The 11,227-nt window shown below is 33.7% G+C and overlaps 1 protein-coding gene across 1 annotated transcript; it reads left to right on the top strand.

The window, feature by feature from the left end:
- Positions 1-60: 60 nt before the first annotated feature.
- On the top strand, positions 61-9,801 carry LOC138308241 (H/ACA ribonucleoprotein complex subunit DKC1-like). The gene is made up of 14 exons (XM_069249228.1): positions 61-128; positions 857-882; positions 1,521-1,607; positions 1,845-1,936; positions 2,404-2,653; positions 3,680-3,806; positions 4,256-4,386; positions 4,719-4,862; positions 5,493-5,613; positions 6,005-6,123; positions 7,778-7,881; positions 8,211-8,280; positions 8,751-8,927; positions 9,532-9,801. Exons 1-14 carry the CDS (start codon positions 116-118, stop codon positions 9,601-9,603), a joined length of 1,533 nt encoding a protein of 510 aa, XP_069105329.1. The 5' UTR covers positions 61-115; the 3' UTR covers positions 9,604-9,801.
- The last annotated feature ends 1,426 nt before the right edge of the window (positions 9,802-11,227 follow it).

Raw genomic sequence — 11,227 nt, 5'->3', positions numbered from 1 at the left:
ATCATATATATTATCGGAGAATCTCTAGATTTATCATACTTTTGTAATACATTCGTGACACCTCATGTTTTATCGTCATTTGGAGATATTTAATTCACACGTGTTTTCATGAAAAATGGCGGACAACGGTAAGCTCTTGTGTAAAATGAGAAAAAGCTTTTAAAAATTGCACGACTGACAGCGAAATTTTGCACCTACTACACACATCCATTTAAAGTTACGATATGAATCAATATTTTTGCCGGAGCAAAATCTGAACTGACCGTAAAGATGAGACTTATGAGAGATTTGTAATAATTTGGTGGCACCACGTGTTTACATTGCGCGAATCTGATTTGAAATGTGGTTCGTTGTAACTTCTAAGACTGTCCTGACTCGTCCTACAACACTTAATAGTTTCTTTGCACTATAACATTTTCATGAGTATGTATAATTGGTTGTGAAATGAAATCACTGAGTTGAATTGACGGAACATGGATCATTAGATGAAAAGCTCCAGCTTCGTATTTCCAATAAAAAATATTGTAATTGAAATGCAAAGCACCGTATATATTTGAAATGTTGAACCTGGTTTTGCTTCCTATCAGCTGTTCAAAGAATAATACAAATTTTATACCAATAATTTCAATTATGTACCCAACAATGTTTGTTTTATTTATGAACTTCAAGTAGTTCCCCTAGGGCTGATCATGAACCGTGAACCTTTGAATTTTGCATATCTTAAATTAGGAGCTAACACAGAAATGAGAATAGAGATCATGAGAATTTTAATGATTTGAGTTCTTTCTGAAGGAGCATACATTTCTGCAAATTTTAAATTTAACATTTATATAATGCATCAATATGTTTCTTTCAGATAAGAAGAAAAAGAAGTCACTGGCTGTAAGTAATTTTAGTTATCTAAAAAAATAGTTATAGGCCTACATATATAGCTACATGCAGGTCATGTACCATATTATGTACTGAAAGCAAGTGTGATATTTAAATAACTGTAACAATTAAAACGTTATTACAAAAACTGTTAGAAATGACAAAAGCCCAACTACCTTTCCGAAACAAAAATTAAAATTTTCTTAATAACGATAATAACACAAGAAAATATATATCGATGACTTAAGATGAGGTTACATTGCAACACCAAACAAATGCAAGATTTCCTGCATAATCTATTTTAACAGTGAAGATTCAATTCGCTGTTTAGCCCTGTGGCACAATGAAAGTCAACTAACTAGAGGTATTTAGGACGACGGCGGGAAACATAAGACAACCTCTGTTATGAAAAATAAATTTTATTTATTTTAATTTAATTATTCTGAAGGTGTTCATGAGTGTACGCTAATAAATTTTGTGACTACAAAATTATCAATCTCGTTTTTAAAAGTGTTTTGAAAATCTAGTGGGCCTTTAATATTGATGGATATTGGACTACTGATCATGATATATCAACAATTCATGGTACTTTCATGAGGTTGATTGTATTTAACGAATGGATTATAATTACGGATTATTATCAATTTCAGGATGTTCAGCACTCTGAGAATTTTCTGCTGCAATCTTCATCAAAAGTTGACAAGTTAGATTCCTCACAGTGGCCTCTGCTGTTGAAAGTAAGATTTGTCACATGGATTTTGAACCACTTTTATTAATCCACTTTTCAAGGATCTTTGTTCAGAAGCATACAGAATCTGCCATCTAAAATTTGCATAATGTTCAGATTCTAAGCACCCCAGCAAACATCTGCTATTGGGGCAAATCCTAATTCTTTAGTATCTACAGTATATTTTATTTCCATTGTTGCCAAATTCATTGTAATTGTAATATGTTACAAATCTTTTGTGCTTCAGAATGTGGATAAGCTCAATGTCAGAACAGCACATTACACACCAATTCCAACAGGGTGCTCTCCCCTGAAAAGACCAATAGACGATTATGTCAGGTTAGTATCAACATAATAAATAATTAGAGGAATCGATTAGATAAGGACATACATGTATTGTGTTTTACACTTAATTACATAATGTTACACATTTTATACTTAAAGACAACGACGTCCTGATTGAAATTTAATTCATTAGTCTGAAGAAATTCTAAAACCTATACAATAGCAAAAAATGGTCACAAAGTTTATTCATGACCATGATGGTAACTGATTTAGTCGTAGTTTGTTCTTGTTGAAGAATTTGTTGGTATAAACATGCTGGTTTAAACATAATTTACTGCAGTTATGAAAAAAATTGATATCTAAATTGAAGATAAAATTTGAAGATTAACTTGTAGAATATTGTTGCATTTGAAATTCTTATATGGAACAAATGTAGAAACCATATTTTAAATTAACTGAAATATTGTAATGCGGTGTTAACCAAATTGATGTATAAGTCAAGATGTCCTATTTCTTTTCAGGAGCGGATTTTTCAATTTAGATAAGCCAGCTAACCCATCGTCACATGAAGTTGTGGCATGGATCAAGCGTATCCTGAGGGTGGAGAAAACTGGACACAGTGGTACTCTGGATCCCAAGGTCACAGGCTGTCTTATCGTCTGCATTCAAAGAGCTACGCGTCTTGTCAAATCTCAGCAGGGAGCAGGAAAGGAATATGTCTGCATTTTCCGTCTCCATAGCCCAGTGGAGGATGAACGTTTGGTTTGTCAGGTAAATCTACTGAAAGAATTGTCTGTCAATTTTAACATCATTAGTTTTTGAGTGAAAGTTACGTCATTATCTCTGACAGACTACCTTAGTGCGTAACTACAAGGGAGATAAATCATTAATTTATTCTCTCACAATCTGTGCACGATGAGATATAATGATTTTACACTAAATGGACAAGGTTCGCACAGGTCATGGAAAACTCCTGGAATTTTCTATGACTCCTAGAAATTCCTTGAAAATCAGCAAAATCAAATAATGTCCTTGAAAAGTCCTGGTTTTTTGTTATGCATCCTTAAATTTACACAAAAACTCCTTGTATTTGAAATTAAGATTGTGTTTCATATAAAAAAAAAAAAATAGCCTACAATGGTGTTTTTATTTCAATATTTATTTTAAGATATATTAAGAAGATCTACATGAACTATGGTTATATAACAATTATGGTGTGATACCTATAGATCATTTTTATAGTGATTACAAAATCGGCCATATGTTCACAGTACTGTTTGGGTCCCGTAATGCTGGTGTCATATATATATGGGATAAACTCTCAAGGGAGGAAATGAGAGGGAAAATTTTATGGGATACATTTAAGGACCTTTCTTGGCCATAAAATAGATGGCAAAGGGTCTAAACATAATTAAAGAAAATTAACGTGATATCATATACATCTGTATGACAGGACCAATGTGAGGGCATTATTAATATACACTAGATGTGGTGAAGGCCCAGACAAATCTTCTGAGAATGAAATGTCAAAAATGCCAAAATCGTCTGTATGTTCTGAACATGACATAAGCCTACTGACATTACCACCCCATAACACAGTTGCCAATAGTCTCAAACAATACACAGCCAATTTAAAATTTGAAAAGCAAACATAAATATACAGCATGAACCTTATCATTTTTACTTAGACAGCTATAAAATTAGTCCCGGAAAAAATGAAAATATCCTTGAAAACTCCTTGAATTTTGCATGGCCAAGTCTGTATGAACCATGATAGATTTTCTTTTTGTCCCACAGAAACTGGAGATGTTAACAGGAGCATTGTTCCAGCGACCTCCATTAATATCAGCCGTAAAGAGGCAGTTGAGGATCAGAACCGTGTATGAGTGTAACATGCTAGAATACGATAAAGAAAAGGGCATGGGTAGGTATTATCTAAACAACATGTCGAGGTCAAAGAATTACTTAATTCATATTATTGATAAACAATGTGAAGCACTGTAATAGAGCTTTAATTTAATTTACCGTAAACTGGGACATTTTGGATGCAATTATATTTTGGGCTTATTTTGTGTTTGTCATAAAAGTGCCAAAATTAAACACACCAAAATTTGACTAAGACAGTATCAAAAGCTGAAATCTCACTTTCTTAACTCTATATTTAGGTAGTTAAATGTGTGAAAACGTGTACTCGTGTATAATAACTATATAGGTGTAATAGGTACTTATGGAAACGCCAAATTTAAACCATTGGTACAAAAATGGTAAAATTTCCTGATGCCAAAATATCCTGATTGCGATAGTTGTGTATTGTTAACTGCAGCCATTGTAATGCTGATATATAAATTGCGTGCTATTTCGTGTCTTACTCAGGCATTTTCTGGGTAAGTTGTGAGGCCGGCACATACATTAGGACAATGTGTGTCCATCTTGGACTCTTCCTTGGGGTCGGAGGTCAGATGCAGGAGCTTCGCCGGGTGCGGTCTGGGATTCAGTCAGAAAAGGTGTGTACTGCAAATTGTACATACACATTGCACGTGTACATTGCCTATTGTCATATGTTTAAAAAGAAATGATAAACTCAATGCTTTCCCCATTAAGGGTGCAAAAGTGGGGCAATATTTGTCGTGAAAGGTATAGCATTTATGTCGCAGTATGATGTGGACAGAAGTATTAAGTTTTGTTTGTTATGAGCATGGGATATTTCAGCAATTTTAAATACTATACACCTTTTATTTGTTACATTTACAATTGTTTCAAACATTGGATTAAGATTTGGAAATTTTTGTCATGAGAAATATAATTTCACACTATAATTATACCATTACATTGACAGGAGGGGCTGGTTACCATGCACGATGTCCTGGACGCCCAGTGGATGTACGATAACCATAAGGATGAGACCTACTTACGTCGTATCATCAAGCCACTAGAGGCTCTTCTCACATCTCACAAACGTATCATCATGAAGGACACTGCTGTAAGCTCTTTAAGTTGTTGTGACAGAATTTACAATAGGATTCAGCATTGTCAAATAGAATAATAGCCAATTAGATATTGTTGGAAAATTTGTTTCAAGACCGTTGGATTATTAGTCTTGCACTCAACTGACTGTGTTAAAGCAATATTTAACAAATAAGTACAATCTTATTGTAACTTTCATAATGTTCTGTGTTAACAAGTCAATAAATACATGTTTTCAACTCCTTCTCTCCTACCGGCCTGAACGTTTTTCTCCTCTTTCTTCCTCTCTTTCCACCACCTCTTTCTTTACTTAAATAGAAATATCCCACTATATCATATTTTGTTTGTACATGCAATGTCTCCATACATTACAGTAAACATGAACAATTACACAACAGGGGAAATTACATACAAGTCTATTTAACGCGAAAATTTCAACTGTATGTCATGTTTTGTGAATATATAAATTATATTACTTTTAACAACAATGCGAATGTTTACTCTTGCATATCACGGAATTACCCATGCATGAAGATCTCCATGTTTACAGTGTGATGTATTAAGGAGACGACTTAATAAGTTGTAATAACTTGTGTCCATTCCTTTTGTTTGGTTTTGATAAAATATGTTTTTATTCATTTAACAGGTCAATGCTGTTTGCTACGGGGCTAAAATAATGTTACCAGGCGTACTCCGATATGAGGATGGTATTGAAATCAACGACGAGATCGTCATTATCACAACAAAGGGCGAGGCTGTGGCCCTGGGTATGTATGATATTTATAATCTAGCTAGGTCTGAAAGGAAAAACAGAATAAGAAAGAGGTAAAATGATTGTCACGATTATCTAAAATGTTTGAAATCTAATTTCCCCGTCCAGTTCTTAACTCAACACCAGACCAAAAATGTCATAATGATAATTTATATGACTACATTCACAGTATATTTATGAGAAAAGCTACATGATGAAACTTATAAGCAAAACTGTGTCGTGAAAATGATACTAGTATTTTTATTGTATCGTTGTAATTGAGAGGTCAGTCTCTGACCCATTTACTCTGTGTTGGTTTTGATCAATCTCCTGAAGTTATAGAGTTCAAGAAAATAAACAAGAAGTTATCTCCCTTGATATCATGTGATATTCATATGTTTTTACAGCCATCGCTCAGATGACTACGGCTGTGATGTCAACGTGTGATCATGGAATTGTGGCTAAAATTAAACGTGTCATCATGGAGAGGGATACGTACCCCAGGAAATGGAAACTTGGACCAGTAGTAAGTCAAAGTTCTGAAATTTCTGATCACTGTGTACAGCTGGTGTATGTTGTAACATTGTTCAATGGGATAATCAATGATTCTAATTTGAATTAATTGGATATTCTGCTGAAAATTTGACGAATATGATAGTACGACAAAAGGAGATAGGTGCTTATAGAGACTGACGGGCACTTTTAGGAGATAGTCAGATAGTTGCTTATAGAGACTAACAGGCACTTTTAGGAGATAGTCAGAAAGGTGCTTATAGAGAACGACGGGGCCCTTTTAGGAGATAGTCAGATAGGTGCTTAAAGAGACCGACGGGGCGCTTGTTGGGTTGAATATGGTAGCATTAAAACATTTCTTATCCATTGCGCTATCTAGCTTTTACCGTGTCATGATATTACTTTCATGGTGTGGAACTGAATGATAGCTACAGAAATCTCAGCAGATTCAAACCTTGGAATGGATTCTCTTCCTTCTGAGGCTAAAACTGCCTGGTACAATAGCATGTTATCAATCTTCTGATGTTGTCTTTGGCAACCAGTTTATTTCTGTAGTCAGAAATTTTGTGTAATTTTGACTTAAAGACAAAGATGTCAAATTTTTTGGACAATTAAAATTTTCTGATCCAGCATATAAGAGTACATATAATTTATATATTAGTTTTAATTTTGCACATTTAATTTTCATGGTCACAATAATATCTCTTGAAATTACTAAAAATATCCTCGCGATTGGATGGGAAATACGGTTTAATTATTTTGTGAGAAAGTACTTACAACATTTCAAGTAGGAAAACAAATTTAAAGATAAAAGTTGGGATGAGTGTCTTGTAGTAAATTTACAGGTCGGTTTCTTTTTCTGAACACCTCTGTCCTTAAGCTCTAGAATTCATAACAAACTCTTGCATTAACATAGGTCTTTTAAAAGACATTGATAGATTCTTGGGCAACACAATGGTAAGGATTTGACAGATGAAATCCACGTGTCTTGGGGTTGATTTTTAATAAGAAATCAATTAGTATGACAAGATGGGCAGGGGCACATATTGGGTGGAATATGGTAGTACAAATACTATATCGATTGTGCTATCTAGCTTTTACCGTGTCATGATATTACCTTCATGGTGTGGAACTGAATGATAGCTACATAAATATCAGCAGATTCAAATCTTGGAATGGATTCTCTTCCTTCTGAGGCTAAAACTGTCTGGTACAACAAATTATTCATTTTCTGCAGTTGTCTTCATAGTACGATACAGCCCGTTAATTTCTCTGATCAAAAATTAACTTGTTACAAACAAAGAAATCTAATTTAAGGCAATTAAAATTTCCTGATCCTGCAAATAAGAGAACATTATATGATTTATCAATTAGTTGTAATCTGGTGGATTAAATTTTCATGGTCAAAACAGTATCTCTTAAAATAGTGAAAATATCCTCCCCATGGAAAATACTGATATGATATTCCAAATTCACATTGCAAATGTGTATATTAAAGTAATTTGCATATTACATAGTTGTCTGCCCTTGTGGGTAGGTATTGATTGTGACGTAATGTATTTTGTTTGCTACAGTCATGAATACACCACTCTAACACAAACTTTTCAATTAATCTGTTTGCCTGATGTTATAGTTATTAATATGCATATATTGTTTTATTATTACAGTCAAGCAGAAAACAGAAAATGAAGGCTGAAGGATTACTAGATAAACATGGAAAACCCAATGACAAAACTCCAAAAGGCTGGATCAGTTCTTACCACGATTACAAGTGAGAAAATAAATTTGATATCAATCAATTCAACAATTCATAAACAGATGGACCTTGTTATCTTAAACTTTGCATCACTCGGAGATCCTGTTTTTTGCCTGTATATAAGTTAATCAAGATCAATGCGTTATTCCAAATTTGCATATTACATAGTTGTCTGCCCTTGTGGGTAGGTATTGATCGTGACGTAATGTGTTTGCAAGAATAATGTCATATCTTTTAGAGAAAACAACATGAGTTTCACTCACAAAATTATTGTATAGGTACATTAAATTGATATCACTTTATACCCGAATTTCTGTGAACTTGAAGAAAATGTGATTTTACAGTATGGTAAAGAAGGAGCCTGTAGATGGTACTGGTGATGCTGGCCCATCAACACCTGCCAAGTCAAATAAGGTAAGGGACATAACTCTGCTGGGTAAGGGACATAACTCTGCAGGTGAATATTTCAGGGATGCGATTCTTCCTTTATACACAGAATTTCCTATGATTGAACAATATTTATGACCCAACAACAAATGGTGTCAGATGTGATCTGAAACATGATGAAATGGCCTTTTTAAACACTAGGGGGAGGGTTTCCACTCATTGGTTGAGAGGTTTCCTCCTTTTGGTGATATGGTCACATTCCTGATGTTGTGGTAAAGTATATCTTTGTCAGGATGAAAAATGATTGATTTTTGGCATTGGGCATTTTCAATTCAAATTTCAAAATAACTGGTAAAATTTTAAAATAAAATATAGAAAACAAAGATTTTTGATGGGAAACTGCAGAATAAAAAAAATATGCTGTCTAATCTGCATTAAACCTAAAAAGTCAACAAACTTTTATTTTTAGTTTTGATATTCCCTGGTTTGTTCTACAGAGAAAGTTGGAGACTAGCAGCTCGGACGAGAGTGAACCTCCTACACCAAAAACCCCGGCCACTCCTTCACCCGATACACCGAGCGGCTCTAAAGACAAAAAGAAGAAGAAAAAGAAGAAGAAGGACCAGGATGAGGATGATGATGAATCACCTGAAGCAGACACATCAATGGCAGAGGTAAGGAAACATATTTCTCATCAAACTTTGAAGAATGCATTTTTAAATATCAATAATTTAAGAGTAATCATTGAATTTTGAATATTCACTGAAATATGAACTGTGTATTCCATCTTTGCATATTAGAAGTTTCTGCTCTTCAGGGTAGATAATGATTGATACATCATATGTTTATATGCAAAAAACCTATTGATAAACATTTTACATCACCATTAGTGCTTTTCCACAAAGGCCATTAACCTTTTAAAATACAAATACATTGTAAGCTGTCAAAACTGATCCTTCTCTAATCTGGGTAGCTGTTTATTCCACTATAAGTGTAAAGCATTTTCCTTCTTAATTATAGATATCATCAAAACCTGTATAATCTGGAAACTTGTCTATACTGACCATTAAGTGACCAAATGACTTCCAGTTTAGACAAGTTATACTATACATATTCCAAATGAACATAAGTTTATTTTTTCCATGTATTGACATAGTTTATTTTTTCCATCTTAGTAGACACATAATTGTTAAATAGATCTAGTTCATGAAAAGATAATAATATCAGTTACAGGTAACATGAATGCATTTTTTAATCACTGTGCTCTATTTCTTACAGGCATCATCAGAGAAAAAGAAAAAGAAGAAAAAGAAACACAAGAAAGTTAAAGAAGACGCGGACAGTGATTGAGAGGTTTTATATTTGTTGGTTGTGTGAGTGTGGTGAGAATGTGAGAGGAATATGAAGTATGGACCAGGATGTGTGAGCGTGTGTACATAGTTACTTCATCTAGTGAGAGACTGGAAACTGGAACATTATCACTATTTTATCTCGTCAGGAGCATAAAAGGACAACTTTGGTACAAAGCCCTGGAAGGTATTGCTATTTTATCTGTACCAAGCCCTGGAAGTTATCACAATTTTATCTCGTCAGGATCATAAAAGGACAACTTTGGTACCAAGACCTGGGAGTTATCGCTATTTTATCTCATCAGGAGCATACAAGGACAACTTTGGTACCAAATCCTGGAAGTTATCACTATATTATCTCGTTGGGAGCACCCAATACCATGTGACTCATGACATTCTTTTGTTGAACATCAGTAAAGTAATTTTTTGTGTGTACCTTGATGCAATAATGGTGGGCTCCAAAATATGATAGCTTTTATTTTATGTTTCCTATGTAAACCTGCTATTGTGTGCTCTCTTGTCTTAACGTGATACTTTGTAGAGACATATAGATATTGCTAATTAGAAAATTATCGGAAATACAATGTAGGTTTTATTGTTTATCAGGTCTGCACTAGACATTTATAGAGAGGAGTAGTGTCTCTATGGTGTTTCAATAGCTAAATTTCTGAATAACAGATTAAATGCGATGCAGGGAGCAAGAGGTCTTTTTGGAACTTGGTGTTTGGGGAAGGAAATTATCCAGAGAAATGAAAATCATTTTATCTTAGTATGCAATTTAATTTGGGAAATTTTAGGGAGAATTTCAGAAATGGTAAGAATTAATCTCTGAAAAATGAAATGAAAACAATTAATTCTCTGAAATTGAATTGATGCAAAATTTGATACACCAAAAATGAAACATTGAGTCGCTGCCAAAATTAATTGGTTTGCAATGATTGCAGAAATTAGTCTATTCCATTTAACATACCAGCACAGCAGAGGTACCTCAAGCTTCCAATAAGTTTGGAAAAACTCAATATCCCTGCATGAAGTTCTTAAAGTGGATATTTTTAGAAACTGTATAGAATTAGAATCTCTTTAATTCAAGCCCTTCATTTTATTTCCATGAAATCATTCACGGAAGAAAAAGTTTATAGTCGTTAATCAATTTCTAACACTGAACAACGCATATTCTACATTTTCTTGAATCTTTGTTTTCATCGAATTTCTTTGTGAAAATTCATTATTTGTGAGTCCTGTTTCTGAGAGATTGAGTTGCATAGTTTGCATTTGTTTAAATCATTATTACACATAAGATTTACGAATGTTTTAGCTTTTGAATATGTCTTGTTATCGTCCTTTTGGATTATTTCAGAACATTTTAATAGAATCATGTGAAGAAGCATTCACGGCATTATCGGAAGTTTATTACTCCATTTTGTTTGTTATGATAGTAAGTCTTTCTTTATTAAGAATAACTTGTACTATGGTTGGTTGTAGGATGTGATATGTAGCTCCTAAAGCTGAAATGAACCATTTCTAACTCTTGAACATTATTGTCTACAGAAACAAAAAATATTTCTTTTAATTACAGGTGTAGTTTGTTGTTAAATGAAAGCCCGAGTGTGTTCTATTTGTAAGAT

This window comes from Argopecten irradians, chromosome 14, assembly GCF_041381155.1.
Source record: "Argopecten irradians isolate NY chromosome 14, Ai_NY, whole genome shotgun sequence".
In the NCBI taxonomy this organism is placed as follows: domain Eukaryota; kingdom Metazoa; phylum Mollusca; class Bivalvia; order Pectinida; family Pectinidae; genus Argopecten; species Argopecten irradians.
Note: the sequence above shows the minus strand (reverse complement) of the source record. Positions and strands in the feature narration are given on the sequence as shown.

What these genes read in the sequence shown, in the direction of transcription:
- LOC138308241 (XM_069249228.1), top strand. An exon ending in AGAAAAAGAAGTCACTGGCT is followed by an intron (nt 883 to 1,520) that starts GTAAGTAATTTT and finishes TATCAATTTCAG; the next exon opens with GATGTTCAGCACTCTGAGAA. An exon ending in CTGGGATTCAGTCAGAAAAG is followed by an intron (nt 4,387 to 4,718) that starts GTGTGTACTGCA and finishes TTACATTGACAG; the next exon opens with GAGGGGCTGGTTACCATGCA.